Below are 16,939 nucleotides of genomic sequence, written 5' to 3' on the forward strand. Positions count from 1 at the left end.
AGGGAGGCTCAGCTCCCTGATGACCCCTGGCAAGAAAAAGAAGCAAGAGGAGAAAACTGGAACCTGCCAAACATGAGAGTGGAGAGATCCCCAGAGGCACTGAGAGTGCTATTAGCAGAGTAAAGTGGAAATGGAACCGGGCTCAACAGCATCACAGAGACGGGAATGAAGGAGGCTGCATTCCTTCCTGGGAAAGCGGAGGTTTCTCCTTCTGAGAAGCCTTCACTCAAATACTGTCCCCTGCTGTTGTCTGCTCCCTTTGGCACCAGCACCAGGCTGCTGCCTCATGCGGCCACTTCTCTCACACCCCTCTCCTGCCGAGTGCACTCAGCCTCTTGGGTTCACTCAGATTGGCAGAGTGGTCCTTGGGGTCTCTTCATCCCAGACCTCATCCTAAAATCACTCACACCTCTGGTTTGTACAAGAACTGTGCTCTGGCAAGGCTTTCTTGAAAATCACATTTTTATAATTTGAAAAACAGTTTAACGCAATTACCAGAAAAAGATAAGACAGAATCATTTGTAAATATGAACGGATCTGGGTAAAGGAAGAAAAACATACAAACATTAACTCACCGAGGTGGGAAAGGCTATACTGCTTTCATTAAATTATGAATTTCCCAAATTATTAATGAAAAGGCACGTTTTGTTTTTAAAATGAGTGGGAGAAAAATCTCCTAAGAAAAGTAACAAAAACCACCATCTACAGCTGACAGAAACCTACCATGGCAGCCTCCTAACTGCTGGTTTCATGTATCAAACACTCCAAGTGACACACACTGCCACAGGAACCTTCTTTAAACTTTATTTTGACCAGATCTATCTACTGCCAAACCCTGCACAGCCTCAGGCCCTTCCAGCACAACTCCCCCCGCTGTAGGTCTGTCAGTCCAGTGGACTGGAGCTTCCGATGCTCAGTGGGGAATGCTGTTTGAAACCTGCTCCTTCTCACTTAGGTTAAAATACACTGTGTGTCCTACTGCTCTGGGAAGGCGAGGGAGTCCCATCTCGCCCCCACATCCAATTCCATATTGGGTCACTTTTTTACAAAAGGTTCTCATGATAACATGATTATCAATCCCAACGCTTGGTAAACATGCTCCTCTTCTGAGCCCACTGCAGAGCCGCCTAATATTCTTCATTCCCCATTAACAGGATAAGGAGCTAGATTGCTGCTATGGGCTTCATCTGAGAGTGTCTTAGTAAGAGGCTGAGAATTCAACATGCATTCAAAATTGCTCTTTTACGACCCACATAGAGGTTTGGAATTGGGAATGGTGTCCAGTCAAGGAGTAACAAGAACCACTTTCCAGAATCCATGACCACTGTCACCCAATGCTTCTCTAAGTTGAAAGTGATCTGTGTTGGAGACAGCAGGTGTGTGTGTGTGTGTGTGTGTGTGTGTGTGTTTGTGTGTGTGTATGTGTGTGTGTATGTGTGTGGTGGTGGTGGTGGTGGTGGCGGGATCTAAACAAGCTGTACCCCAGAGCTTTAGATAAGGCAAATCATTGGGATTCAGGTCTCAAATACTGAAAAAAGACCCAGTTTTTCAGGTGGGGGACAGGCTACTACTTGACAGGCAAACTGAGTCAAGTGCATGGCCTCTCTCTCATGCTCCTCGGACACAGGCATAGGAGGCTTTTCAGTGCACTGCTGTCTGTCACTGAGTCCCCAATCTGCAGGGCCTAGAACAGAACCTGGAACAATGATCTAAAGTTACATTTTCAAAGGTTAATGCAGCAGCCTTGAACCATAAGTTTGTTTTTAGTGAAGGCTGGAACAACCATTCAATTTATTTGCTTTCTTTTTATATTTTCTTCCAATACTAGGGAGTATAATCTCTCTCTCTCTCTTTTTCTGTGTGTGTGTGCATACGTGCACATGCATGCATGTGTGTGCATATATGTACAGAGCCAAGTAGACATCCACATTATTATAGAATGCACATCCACATTATTATAGAATGCACATGCTGAACAAATAGGCAGTGGGACATTTCAACATTTCTGACCTACTGCCACACAGATATTTTTAATACCTATTTTTTTTTTTTTTTACCAAATCTCATTTAGTTACAGTGTGATGCTGGGTAGTTCTCTTCAATCTCCTTTGGCCTCAGTTTTCTCATTGGTATAAAGGAGACAGTAGTACCAACTTACAGGGCTATTTTAAGAATTAGAGCACATACGTATAAAACAGTGAACCTTAGGGATCTTTTAAGAAATTAAGAAATATCATGCATGTAAAGGCAATAAAAGAGTGTTAGTAACAGTATTCAATGTAAATAATATTTCCATCATTAATTGTTATATTTTCCTTTTAAGTTCATGCTCACATAGTAAGCAACTCATCGGAGGATCCTTATACGCAGGCTTTGGCTGCTAACTCATTCAATTGATGGTTAATTGTGTGGCTTTCAACAAGACACTTCCTTTTCTAAGTGACCACTATCTTGCACTAAACAACTGATTATACAAAGAATAATTCCTACACAGTCACATGTCTGCAAGCTGAACTAGAGGGTTCTAGGGAGATCTGTAATACATGCTTCCGAGAAGATTCTTGTTTGATTCCAGATAGGGAACTTATATGCAATCATTCACTCTGTTCCTAGGGATTTAAAATCACTTACAAAATCAGGCTCTTTGTTAACTGTGATGCTGATTTCTACAATTAGACTGTATTCTCCTTAAGAACAGAGATATGGCCTTGTCCAACACGTACCCTCCATATTCACACACAGCCATACTGCATCCCCTTTAATAAAGGAGAAATTAATGCTGGTTGTCAGGGAACTACCACTATAATGACCTTCACCTAACAGCTCTGTAATCAGTTATTCACATTCTATCACCAAAAAACGTAGTTTAAAATTTGAGTTCAGAGGCTGCAGATGGCTTTAACACAGGTCGACCATTAAGTTTTGTTTGGTTTGCCTACACAATGCTTTAACATTTTTCATTTGACTTCCAAACTTTAAAATTTGGAAGATTTGGCATTAAAAAAAATTCTCAGTTTAGATTGCTATTGAACAAATGGAAGGTCTGGCAATAATTTAGGCTTAAACAATCAGCAGCAGCTGAAAAAGAGCTGCCTTTTTTTCTGCTCTCTGGTTCACTATAGTTTCCACTATTCCCTGGGACTTTAACTGTCCCTGAATCTAGTTATTAATCATTACGCTTTAAAGCTTAGGAATTAACTCTTTTCCTGCAAAATCTATATTGTGTGCTACACCTAAAGTCATGTTTTTTGCACGAGGCACTGCAGAAATACTTTAGAAAAGGCCAAGAAGATAGCCTAGAAAGTTGGAATGCATGCTTTGCATGCTTGGGTTCAATCTCCCAGGACAACATCAGGAGCAACTGATCAGGTGTGGTCAAGCAAGCAAACAAACAAACAAACAAACAAGCAAAAAAAAACCCCAAACCACTCAACCCCTGAAAAAACAGAACAAGAAAAGGTGGGGGCTGAAGAGGTAGTACAGGGGTTAAGGCACATGCTTTGCATGTGGCTGGCCCTAAATGGCTCTTGGGCACCACATAGGCCACTGATCATCTCCAGGTGTAGCCCTGGGGAACCCCGTTCCAAACCAAGCATCATAGGGTATATCCCTAGAAGCCCCCATGTCTTGGTGGCCCTGGTAATGGGCCTAAGCAGTACTATGTCCACTGAACTACAACTAGTTTGGCCCAGAATTGAGAATAGCTGGGAGTGGCTCTTGGGCTCCCTGGGCATCCCACCCCTATACAATAAAAGAGAAGAAAAAAAGAAACATCTGGAAACATTAGAAACATGAGAAGGAGGGACAAACTTGGCCAAAATATGCAAATAAGGCCAAATGATTCGAAGATCTTTGTAATGTATGCTTCTAAAGTAGATACTTGGTTTTTTCCCCCCCCATACAGGCAAGTTATCAATTCCTTCATGGGAGTTAGAGCAAAGAGATAAAATTCCTTTCACTTATCAATGCAAACTGAAGCCGAAGTAAACAGTCGCCTTAAAGGCAGAAAAACAATTTTTAAAAAATTAATAAATGATGAGACTATTAACATCACATAAATAGGGTTTGGTTTTATTCTCCCCTTTAATATGATTTTTTACCTAAAACACTGTGTCCCTTTAGGAAAGGGAAGAAAAGTTAATAAAGGAACCTATCACTCAAACTTAATTTTTTTGTATAGCAAATAAACTGCTTTAATGAAAGGGCTGAAATCCCCAGGTTTGCACATTAAAATTTCATTCGTAGAGGAGAATGGAAATTATTGATTCAGCTGTGGCATCATGCATTTTGAATCCTAGAGTGCCTCCAAAGCTCACGTTACTGCTGGGTGCAAATGTGTTGGCAGCATTTTGATGTACGGTGAGCATAGGGTGGGTGAGGGGGTGGAGAAAAAGATATAGAAAAGGAAAGGCGGCAGATTGGCTCTTCACAGAAATTAACTAATCAATGTTCCTTGTCTCTAAGATCCACTTAGACAAAGCAGGGCTTCTGATGGGCCAGGGGATGCATTCTGAGATCAGAAAAGCCGGCTCCTCTCTGTCTTTTGGGGGCCCCCAATGGTTTCCTTAGGATACTCAAACTAACGAAAAAGCAGAATGACGGCAGTGATTCGATCCTAAACTCTTGGGGGAAAGTCTGAATTTCCTGTAGAGGAAAGAAAAGCACCTTTCCTCAGTTCAAGGTCAGGATGTCTATCAAGGGAAAAGTAAGTATCTGACAGTCTAATGCTGAACTGGATAGCATAGAAAAAAATCAATCAAACCCACAAACAGCTCTCAACCTTATCTAAGAATCCAGTGACATGAGCATTCCATCTTTATTTAGAGCATGAAAATAGGTGTGTTTTTTCCTTTGAATCAAATTAATCCTCTCGCCTTTTGAAGGACTACCTCAGGATTAAACAACTCTTGATTATTTCTCCCTTAGTGAGCTCAGAGGAGTTAATTCTGCTGAGACCAAGGCAACCTGAATCCAAACCATTTTGGCATCTTTGTAGGCCACAGACTGCATGAGATCAAGGAAAGCAATCATCTTCAAGAAGTAAGCTAAACTCAAATGCAAAAGCAAAGCTGCCTCAAAAACATGAAAGGAAAAGAAAAAGGGAAAAGAAAGATAAAAAGAAAAGAAAATTATGTACTATGTACCAAAAACGAGAAGGTCTTTGCTTTGTTTTGCTTTGGTTCTAAGTATCTCCTAGCTAAGATTATCTTATGCCAGTAGTCGCCTCTATCAGTCTGGATGCTGGAAAAGTAATTCGGCTGAACTAAAAAGTCCTGGTTTTGTGCTTGTACGCACTGAGATCTGGTGCCATCTATAGATTTCCATTCTGGGAGAGGTTTCTCTTTTGTCCTACTTTGCATCAGACATGCTGTCATGAGGATAAGAGTACCCAGGAGACACCTCCCTGGTTTAATAGGCTATGAAGGATGGGACTCATTAATTGGCTGGCAACTGCCCCCAAACAGGACGCTGGCTGGAGGTGAGGGAAGAAGAGGAAAGGAGGTGGAGGAGGAGACAGGTTCCATCCAGGAGACCATCCTGGCTGTCCAAGGGAGTCTCAAAGCTAGCACCACCTCTTTCAGAAGTTGGTGTCAGGAGGGTGCCGGCTGAGCCACACCACCTCCATCTGGGGGAGGAGGAGTGTAGGCAGGTTGTGGGTGTGGGCAGGCTGTGGGTGACTGTTTTATCTTTCCAACTTAAAACCACCCACGTGAAATATTACCTATCAGTCTGATTATTTTCAGGTTTCTGAAATGTTGCTTTCTCTCTTGTCCCCTTTACTATGCACCTTTTGATTTAATAATACCCCTCCCTGTTAGACACAGGTATTTATTTAGAACCTACTTTTACCTTTCCAAATCTTAGATCAGAGGGGTGTCTCCACCTAAGAGTAATACCAAATTGCTCGCTCTGGCACACCTCTCTGCCTCATCTTGTCATCATTTCCCCATCCTAACTCAGGCCATACTTGTTTCTATGCTGTTCTCCAGGAGCAGTTTACACACAACTTTGTGTGTGTTTTGTTCCCTCTGCCTGCTTCTTCCCAGGGTTTGGTGCTGGCTCTCTGTGTTGACTCAGGCTCAGAGTCTTTTTTGGTGGAAGAGTCACCTCTGATGCCTCCTCTGCCCTCTGGATGGGAGACACCACTGCTTGGGTCCTTTCCTCCTATAGAGGCCTCACCTCACTCTTCTCTAATGTCTGTGTCCCCTACATACTAAAGTGGACAGCAATGTCCTTCGACTAGATAAAGAATATCACTTCTGGCTCCCTCACTGCCTATGGCTATTAGATAAAAGGGATAACATTTAACCAAAGCCTCCTGAGTCAGGAGTCAGTGTATCACCTCTTACCTTTATGGTTTTGGTCTGGAGTCTGAGTCCATTTAAAGTGTTGATGGCTTTCTCTGCATCCTTTGGATCAATATAGTTAACGAATCCATACCCTAAACTCTGTCCTGTGGAAACAGTTTTTAAAAAAGAGAGAGTGATAGAGAAAGAGGGAGAGAAAGAGAGAGAGAGAAAGAGAGCTCAGTATCTTTATAGAGGTAACATTTACCATTGCAGAGAGTTAAAATCCTCCTCTAGTTCAGTGTTTCTCAACCAGGGGCCATATGGCCCCCTAGTGGGTCCTCAGGATATTCCAAGGGGCCACAAATAAAAATGATGGAAATGGGGGTCCACAGTATGAGACTGGGAGGAGGGAACTGGTAGGAACAGAGCTGCCCACAGGAAGGAAACAGGTTGGAAGTGGGGCATGGTTATAAAAAGGTTGAGAAACACTGCTCTAGTATTTGATTCCTTTAACGCTTGGGTTAACCCCAGGCTGAGAGGGTTCCAGTTTTTCTATTTCATGCTGGTTCTCCTTTAAACTTATAGGAACTACCCAAATAAATCCCCCTGCACATGCATACCAAGTATACACAAGTGCCTGTACATTCAAGAAGAGATGGGTCAGGGTATAGTAAGAGGGCAGCTGTATTTGTCAAAAAAGACCCAAACTTGATTCCTGGGACTTTTTCTATTAGTGGTATAATTCAGGGGAGAAGTGATTTGATTGCTATAGATATAGCACTTTCCATAGATAATTTTGAGAGGTTTCATGAAAAGTGCCATATATAATGCCTGTCAAGTACATGGCTGAGAACATGGTAGCTACTCAATAAAAGATAGCTATACTACGATAATTGGGGTGAGTCCTGGATGTTGTAGCTATGTCCGCAGCCTCAGTCCTGACAGCCACACCCATACTGTGAGGAACACAGTAGCATCTGAATAGCAAAGACCTGAGACATTTATAGTGAAGGCAAGGCCAGAATTTAAAGCAATTGCTACAAATCATTAGTTGCTCCCCTCACTCCTGGCCTGAGAACAATAAAAAAGGGGAGTTATCTATTAGGAAGAACTAGGGAGCTCCGAACACAAGGAGAGAGTGCAAATACATTCTGCAATAAGGGTTTAGCTACTTTAGTTGGAGAAGGCATCAACTTGTCTGCAGAGAGTGGTAGCAAGTGACAGGGCTCCCCCCCTAAGTGAAATAAAAATAATGTGCTTGCGATCGTGCCACTGATTATAAATAGTCCATCAGCTCTGCCATGTGTCATCAGCCAGAAATATCATTAGGAAACTTTACATTTTCTGACATACCCTTTAAGAAACAGAGAGCTTCGGGTGACTGCAAAACCAGCTTGAACTTCCTAGGCAATGTTATTGATTTGTAGGCGGCAGCAGAACCGAAGGGGAGGAAAATGACAGGACTTTGCATGTCAGGAAGACTGATTACATAAAGCTCTCTTTGGAGTACTGGGGCCAGAGCTGGGAGACAATACAACAAAAAGCCTGCCATGTCCTGGTGACAAGGAGCCCATTTCAGCAGCCAAAAAAATTTCCCAACAGCTTCTGTTTTGCTGGTACATGTCTGTGTTTGTATTGGTTGTAGGAGGGAACCTGGGAAAACAAGTAGGGTTCTGGATCAGGAAATGAGTGACTTTGTTGTCCTTTACAAGCGGAAGTAAGGAGAACCAGGATGAAACTCAACTGTAATCATTGTCTCCAAAATGAAAAACCTCAAATGGCCACCCTTCCCATTAGGATATTTCTTTATTTTAGAATAACAGGGTTAGAATAGGAAAGACAGAGAAAAACTCTGCCAGGTTCTCCTTCAGCAGCCAGAATTGGTAAGGGAAGTAAGAGGAGGGAACAAGAGTCCACTCCAGGTGCTGCTCTCTCTTTTTTCCCATTGCACTGTGTACATGTGGTGTGTGAGAGTGTGTATATGTGCATGAAGGAGAGCATGAGGGGTGTGTGTGCGCCTGTGTGTGTATGTATTACAAGACCTTATCGCATGTTATAAGAAACTTTGCAAATCCAAAAATATGAGACAAGTTTCATTGGTTTAAAAATATAATTTCTCTAATTTGGCTTCAGTTCATCAAGTCTAACTAAATTCACCTAATTAAATCCATTTTCATCATGCAAATGTATCAGTGCTATTTACCATGTATATGAGATGCTTTAAAAATTGCTGTACTAAACTATTCTTGTAATTATTTCTTTAAACAGTCATGCACCAACTTGAATTACTTTATTTATTTATTTTTTTGCTTTTTTCTGGATCACACCCGGCGATGCTCAGGGGTTACTCCTGGCTTTGCACTCAGAAATCACTCCTGGCGGTGCTCAGGGGACCATATGGGATGCTGGGAATCGAACCCACGTCGGCCGCGTCGTGCAAGGCAAACGCCCTACCCGCTGTGTTATCACTCCAGCCCCAACTTGCATTACTTTAAAAGGCAATTTTAGAATAGAATGATCTCAAAGATAAACCTCACACATGACTAGGAAAGTGGTCAAATGGTCAAGTTATTAAATTAAATTTGTGTAAAATAAAATATAAGAAAAATGTACCCTTGACTGAGAACATAGGACCTAAATCCAAATAATCTGTATATGACCATATTGAGGGAATATATGTGGAGGAATTTATCATCTCACTTTGTTGCATGGTTCCTGATATCTTGAATTTTAACTATGTTTATGGACATATAAAATAAATATAGTGGCTACTAGTTTCATATTTGATACTTTATCTTGTTTAGATTTTCTTCCTTTAATTCTTATTTAGGCATGATGATTTACAGTATTGTTAAAAAGGACGTTTCTGGAATTATAATGCGTTAATTCTACATCTATCACCACAGTACCAGTGTCCCTCCACCAATATCTAAAGGCCCCTTCAGGCCCGTCACTGATCCTCTTGGCAAACACAGTTTTTGTCAGGTCTTCTCTCAGGATTTGATACCACTAGCCATTTGTACTTCCCTTACTATGCTTTTGTATATTTCACACATGAGAAAAATCATTCCATATTTTAGACTATTTCTTTTGGAGGGATAGACACACACACACACACACACACACACACACACGCACGCACGCACACACACACATATCCTAAGAAGGTTCTGAAGGTGAAATGAAAGAAAGGACTTGGGCTGAGCAAGATGTGTCATATCCACCCACCTGCTGTATGGGTCCCAAACCCACCATCATCTTAGTACTTGACTGCAATTAGCACAACTGTGTTATCATCATCTGTTCTAGGTTTAGAAAGAGAATGCATTTAACAGCAAGAAGGAGGGTCCCTTTGGGAAAACTAAAAACCAAATGAACATCATTTCAGAAAAGAAGGGAGGAAAAGGGTGGAGATTGCCATTGATATGTAATAATGAACTGCCAACTCTGAAACAGAACGTTGCCTTGAACAAGAGGACAAAGGTGGAAAGACCAGCCTGTAAATTAAAAGATGCGAGATAAACTGACAGCACAATAAAGTCACCTGTGGCTAGCCTCGTTCATGATCAGGCTTCTTCATGTACCTCTTGCTGTCACAGGAGGAATACAGCAAAGTATAACAAAAATACTCTATTGAACTGAGCATTCTCTTTTAAATAGTTGAGTGAGGATTAAATTCCTTTGATCAGAAATATGAAAAACCAAGTCTAATTTATTCCAGAAACTAAGTAGTGAAAGAAAGTAAAATGGGGAAAAATTTTATTTTTAATCTTGGAGGTAATATATCATGACGTTTTAGATTTGCAGATTTGTATTTCAGTGTACATAGAAAACTACAGAGAGATAATCACTAGCTTAAGCTTGGTAGGTCCTGTGGTCTCTGTCACGATAAATTTGCCATTGTAGTGTGAAAGCAGCCACAGGCAATGAATAAACACACGAAGTGCTTGATCTGTTTCAGTGAAACTATTTAGAAAAACAGGCGGTGGGCTCAATTCATCCCTTGGGTCCTTGATCTAGATCTTCTGACTCCAAATTTTGTACACTTTGCCATAACCCTGTTGAATTGCTATGGGGCCATAATGAAGCCTGAAACACCTCCCAGGCTGTTTGGAATCATTTAAGAAAAGATAAATTAACTTCATTGGCCTGTGTTAAGCATTTAAAACTCTAGGAAGTGTCAAGATCATAAGTGATATAACCCTTCTTTGCCCCTTCCATTTTGGAGAGACCTGGTTTTCCTCTGCCGTGAAGTCCTGGAGGTGATTCCTGGGGTGATCCCTCCTGGTTGACAGCAGTGGCAGAGAAGCGGTCCTCTAGCAGTGCTGGCTGGAAGGAGCCTCAGCATTTCTGCAGTGCCAACTTGCACTTTTTGCTCTTTTTTTTCCTCTTCAAAAATGATCTTTTCCACAAACTTAACTGCTTTCCCCCCTCATCTACAAATGATGCCCGAGGGGGCGGCCAGATGGGTAGCTGCTGTGAATGAAAACTTCTGAGTTGAGTAAGGAAATTTTATGGGTGTTAGAACCCCTAGCTCAGGCTGAAATTTTGTCCTCAAAGCACATGATGAAATCTCCAGTCACCTCCAGATCACCTGTGTGGCAATAATCCACTTGCTGGGTTAACCACAGCCCATTTCAAATCCCTGAACTCCCTCCCTCAGTCTTGACTGCAATCCTTGCTTTCCACTCCCTTGAAGTATGCTGCAACACACCCCAAAGGCCAGAGATCTGTGGTTGTTTCTGCATACATACATGTGTGTAACTCAAAACCAAAGTTGCTGCAGAATCTTGGGTAAGTCACTTAAGCTTCATCAGCTGTTCCCTTATCTAGCAAAATGGGGATAATTCTCCCACTCAAAGAATCACAGTGGGGATTAGCTATATTGGCATGGGGAAGAAAAGCAGATAGGATTTATTCAATGTTTACTCTGTGCCTGAACTGTGATTAAATATACTGCCAATGCTACCACAATGAAAATAAAAATTCAATTCTGTGTGAAGGAATATTGTCAGATCAAAGGTGGGATATCAAAGTCAGGATAGAAAATGTTTCATAATCTTCCCAAAGTCAACCAGTAAGCAGGTGCCAGAACGGTGACTCCAGGGTCTAGTCTCTCTCAAAGCCCAGTACTCTCCGGCAGCAGGTAACTTCCCAAGAATATGTCCATATTCTTGCATTTTGGGATCTCTTCCCCTTTTAATATGGACTGGGGATGCTCTGAGATTCTGGAGTACCAGTGACCCTGCTCCTTCCCATTCTACCCCTACAGGTGTTTACTCAGGCTGGATAGTTGGAGTTGGGGCTTTTGTCATGTAAACTCAGGAACATGACAGCCAACCACTCAGATGATTCCTTTTCTTAGTTCACACAATTACTTTAAAGTAAGTATGGTTTAGAGTGTTCCTACTCTAAACATGGTCTGTGTGCCAGCATCATGTCCATCAGCTGGGGACTTGTAAGAACTGTAGATCCTTAGGTCCCATCCCAGACTTCCTGAGTCAGAATTTGCAATTCAATAAGATAATCAGTCATGTCCTGTGCACTTTGAAGCATGAAAAATATTGAAGTATGAGGATGAGAAGCAAGGGAAAGAAGAAAACTTGAAGTTGGTCAGCTGTGAGTATGAGATCTGGTTTTTTGGTTTACTGTTATATGAACTGGCAAAATTAATCTTCCAATGTTTTTTTGCTTGTTTGTTTTTGAGAAAACTAACCGACAGCAACATGGAGGGGAAGCTTCAGTGGGAAGGCTATCAGAATTTTGTTGTTGTTTTTTCTTGAGTCAAATCTGGTGGACCTAGGAGTGCTCAGAGGTTACTTCTGGCTCTGTACTCAGGAATTACTCCTGGATGTGTGGGGTGATATGGGATGCCACAGATCAAACCTAGATTAGTTAGCCATGTGCATGGAAAATGCTCTACATGTTGTAATATTTTTCCAGGCCCTATCAGAATTTCTATTATCAGCTATTTATATCCTCCCATTTTGTATTCCTACTTTCTTTTCTTTTCTTTCCTCCCTTCCTTCCTCCTCCCTTCCCTCCTTCCTTCCTCCCTTCTTTCCTCCTCTCTTCCCTCCTTCCTCCCTTCCTCCTTCCTTCCTTCCTTCCTTCCTTCCTTCCTTCCTTCCTTCCTTCCTTCCTTCCTTCCTTCCTTCCTTCCTTTCTTTCTTTCTTTCTTTCTTTCTTTCTTTCTTTCTTTCTTTCTTTCTTTCTTTCTTCCTTTCCTTTTTGGGTAACACCTGGCAGTGCACTCCTGGTTTTGCACGCAGGAATCATTATTCATCTCCTCTTTATCCCTACATAGAGATTTAAAATAAAAGTCTCAGGGGACCATATGGGATGCTGGGAATTGAACCTGGGTCGGCCGTGTGCAAGGTAAACACCCTACCTGCTGTACTATTGCTCTAGCCCCTCCTATTTTCTTCTTGCTGCAGTATTTTCATCTGTAAAGTGGACCTTTTTCAAGAAGTTGTTAGGATTCAAAGTAACAGCATATAAAAGGCCTAGGACAGACCAAATGTTTCATGAATGTTGGCTGCTATTTTTTCTTGCTCTATGACCCAACTGGACTGCAGTTTCCTCACTGAGGTCTCAACCTCCTTGAAGATAGAGAATGTTTCTCATTTTTAGATTGGAGCACATCACATATAAGTGGCACACAAATTCCTCCTGGGCATCTAAACTACATGTCAACACCATGAGTAGGAACCCAAGTAACAAATAACTGCTCCTGCCTTCTGGAAGGCTTAGAGAAGATAAAGAGAGAAGAATACAAATGACTTATCAGAGATTTTTCTTTCTTTTCTGGGTCCTCCAAGGAGTTTTCAGAGGGACTTAGGGACACTCCTGGGAATATTTGGTCAAACAGGTGAGATGGTTCAATGCTCAGACTTGGTAGTATTGGGGACACCAGGGTCACTCCCAGAAGTGCTCAGAAACCTCCAGGGCTGCACCTAGTAGTCACTGGTTATCTATGTGGTGCTAAAGTTCAAACATGCTTCCCCTGACCACTGAGTTATCCATTTATCCCCTAAAGACTTTTATTTTAAATCTCTATGTAGGGATGAAGAGGAGATGGATAATGATTCTGACTGAGCAGAGCAGGAAAGGATTCCAGGAAGTAGAGACATCTGAGTTGGGCTTTGAAGAAGGAACAAAATTTTGATAAGGATCCTGTTTTCAAAGATTGAAAATACACCAGGGGTTATGAGGACTGGTCAATGATTGGAACTAAACACAAGTATGTTTGGTATTAAGGGTAGGTAAGATAGAGAAGAGACCAGTATGTCAATAATAACTGGGAATGATCATGCTGTTCAAAATCTGAGGGTTAAAAGTAGGTAAAGGGATTTTCTTGATAACCTTTCAGTATCAATATTGCAAAGCACAATGCCCAAAAGGAGAGAAAGAAAGAGAAAGAGAGAACGAGAGAGCGAGAGAGAAGAAAAGCTCTTTCCATAGAGGCAGCCTGGGGGTGGGGTGCAGGGTGGGGTGGTGATGGTAGGGAACCTGGGGACACTGGTGTCCCATCCCACAGGACTTGGTCAATGTGGGTAGCCGGGAGAGGGTGCGAGAGTGAAAAGGAGACAGATGCAAGGAGAAAGAGACAGACATAGACAGACACAAGAATGGGAGAAAGCTCCAACTTTATTTCTCCTAAGTTAGTCTTTTATAATTGATTATCTGAGGAAGTGGGCAGAATGGGAGAATAGCAAAGAATCCAAACGTTTAACGAAACTGGATGTGGGCCCCGATGGCAGTTTCCTTGGGCATTGTTCTGCAACCTTTCCCAAGAAGCGGCTGTTCCTAGTTACAGGTCAGTTTGTACTGACATATTAGTTCCCAGGCATAGGTTTCTGGCCGTTCCCAGGCATGGGTTTCTGGCCGTTCCTAGGCATTGGTTCCCGGCACACTGGTACTGGGAAATGTACTGGTGGAGGGATTGGTGTTGGAATACTATATGACTGAAATCCAGTCACCAACAACTTTGTAAGTGTATATATCACAGTGATTCAATAGAAAAGTTTAAAAAAAAAAGTAGAGAATACAACTCAAGGCTGGGTCCAAATATGATATTAATTTGTCCCAGCTATTGAGCATTCATTATGTGCCAGACAGTCCATTTGCAGAAATAAGCACAGAACAAAATATCTTAGTTTCTCTCTTCAGTGAATTTATATTCTAGTGGTGAAGGACTGATACAATAACACATAAAGTTAAAAGTCTCAGATGATAAGGAGTTCTAGAAATAAATATAGAAAAAAAAGTGGGGGGAAGAGAAAGTTTGTGTAGAATGAATCTGAAATTTTTAAATAAAATAGTCAGGGTAAGTTCTCCTTGCTAGGGGGTGAGGTGGAGTGACAGAAAACATTTGAGCAGAAAGATGTAGACAGTTTTTCTCTACCTGAGGGAAAGGCATTGTGGATAGTGAGGGGCCTCCTGAGCAAGGTAGGAGCATGCTTAACATGATGGAATGATAGACAAGTGGTTGAAGGTCCAGATCAGCATTATACCTGTCACTGAACGCTGAGAAGGAAAGGAGCACCCTGGTTTCTTCAAGCTGATTCTACAGACTGAATAAAGCTTAGGCAAACCACCCCATCAAGAAACTGTGGTGGACATATACAATGGGCTACTACTCAGCTATAAGAAATGAAGAAAGCTTGTGGTTTGCTGCACCTTGGATGGAAATGAAGGGTGTAATGCTGAACAAAGTGCGAGGACAAATTCCAAATGATCTCTCTCATATGTCAAATATAAAAAAAATATACTAAGGTACTACATAGTGGCCAATGATAACAAACCCTGTGAGTCTGCCTATAATCTGAGTCTAGGTGATGCAGGAATGAGAACAGATCTAGAAATAGTAGTGGAGGGATATAGACAATTTGGTTTTGGGTAAGCAGTGATAGGGTATTCCTAAAACACTAATATTAGCACTATTGTAAGTAATGCTCCCTAAATTAAAAACCAAAAAACTAGAATAATTAAAATCATGCTGATCCCTCTCTTTAGCCTTACAGAGCAGGTGAACGCTCATCTTTACAAAATCATCTCCTAATGTGGCTCTGTTCCTGAACAGAATGAGGAAAACTAGAGGCCAATGTGATACTTGATTCATCTCTGTAATCTCAGAACCTACGGAGGGTCCAAAAACCTGTAGAAAACCTATAATCTAGTAAATATTTACCAAGTAATGATTATTATCTGTTCATAATCTTACCCAAACTTATTATCCCTTATGCCAAACACAGATACCAGGAAGATCTCTGTGCTTATATCAGGGCCTTCACCAGTGTCCATAGTCTGTGGGGAGAGGGTATGGAATCAGATCCATAGATCAGATATGAAAACATGAGACACATCAGAAAGACCTGCAGGAGAAATCTGAAATGAGAAAGGCATCTGGGCAAACAAGCAGAGACTTGGTGTGTGAGGTCCCAAGGAAGAAAATTAGAATGAGGCAGTAGAATGATTACTAAAAAGCACATCAAAATAATGGCTTTACAAGGAGACCGGCTACTTGTTAAGTGGTGTAGCTGCCATGACTAGAAGTAGACAAAGGGGTCAGAGCAACATTTACAGGAGATGCTGTAGTCATCTTCAAAACAGACCCATAAGGTCCCTCCTAACATTTAAGTAAGACTCAATGGTTCTAAATGATTATTTTAGAGGCAATGTTCACAACTGATGTGTTGACAGTAATTTCCAATTCAGAAGACACAAATAATAGAGAATATTTATTAAGTGACTATTATGGACTAAGCATTTAAATACATCATTAATAAGACCTTTAAAACCTTTGAAAGCATGCATTCCTATCCTTGTCTTTATAGAAGGGAAAACTGAGGCCCAAAAGGAGAAGTGGAATGTTTGAGATTACTTGGCAATTGAATAAGCTATCAAACTCAACCACCTCCAGAGCCCATGCACTTTCTGCTGGGCCCCAATTTTTTAAAAATGTTCTTATTTGTATGTTAAACATGTGCTCTGACACAAGGCTTCGAGTTTTAGTACCAAAAGTACCTTGTTCTTTTCTCTTTTTTTTACTTTTTTGGTCACACCCGGTGATGCACAGGGGTTGCTCCTGGCTCTGCACTCAGAAATTACTCCTGGGGGTGCTTGGGGGACCATATGGGATGCTGGGAATCGAAACTGGGTCGGCTGTGTGCAAGGCAAACGCCTTACCCGCTGTGCTATTGCTCCACCCCCTACTTTGTTCTTTTCATTAAATTACAATATATATCCCAGTATCTCCCACCTCCATTGTCTAACATGGCTATGCCTGTCCAACTGACTCTAGTGCATGACAGTCTTAGCAAACACTTTATTATCAATCGTCTTCAAGTCATTTTACTGATTAGGAAACTGAAGATTAAAAAAATGCCAGGAGTTCATGGTCTAATAGGAAAGTCAAATCAACAATGATAGTAGCAGGTGATTATGTGCAATGCTAGTGAGAAGGAAAAGAGCTTTCTGGAAGGTATACTGCTTGAACTGAGTCTAAATTGGAAAGATTGAAAGGAGAGAGACATACAAGAGTGATTCAGAAGGGAAGAGCATGACTGTCTATCCCTTGGTGAAAGAAAACTGATACTCAGTTGACAGACATCACTTCCTAATATTCCTGCTTGTTGTATCATCTT

At 41.5% G+C, this 16,939-nt stretch overlaps 1 protein-coding gene across 10 annotated transcripts in view; it reads right to left on the reverse strand.

The window, feature by feature from the left end:
- The window catches only part of ELAVL4 (ELAV like RNA binding protein 4), a 177,026-nt gene that overhangs the window by 20,258 nt on the left and 139,829 nt on the right, over window positions 1-16,939 (reverse strand). For all 10 annotated transcript variants that reach the window (XM_055138708.1, XM_055138705.1, XM_055138706.1 and 7 more), the window contains one exon: window positions 6,351-6,454. In XM_055138708.1, coding sequence (XP_054994683.1) covers window positions 6,351-6,454 — 104 coding nt within the window. The remainder of the gene's footprint in view (window positions 1-6,350; window positions 6,455-16,939) is intronic.

The sequence above is a fragment of the Sorex araneus genome, chromosome 5, assembly GCF_027595985.1.
Source record: "Sorex araneus isolate mSorAra2 chromosome 5, mSorAra2.pri, whole genome shotgun sequence".
In the NCBI taxonomy this organism is placed as follows: domain Eukaryota; kingdom Metazoa; phylum Chordata; class Mammalia; order Eulipotyphla; family Soricidae; genus Sorex; species Sorex araneus.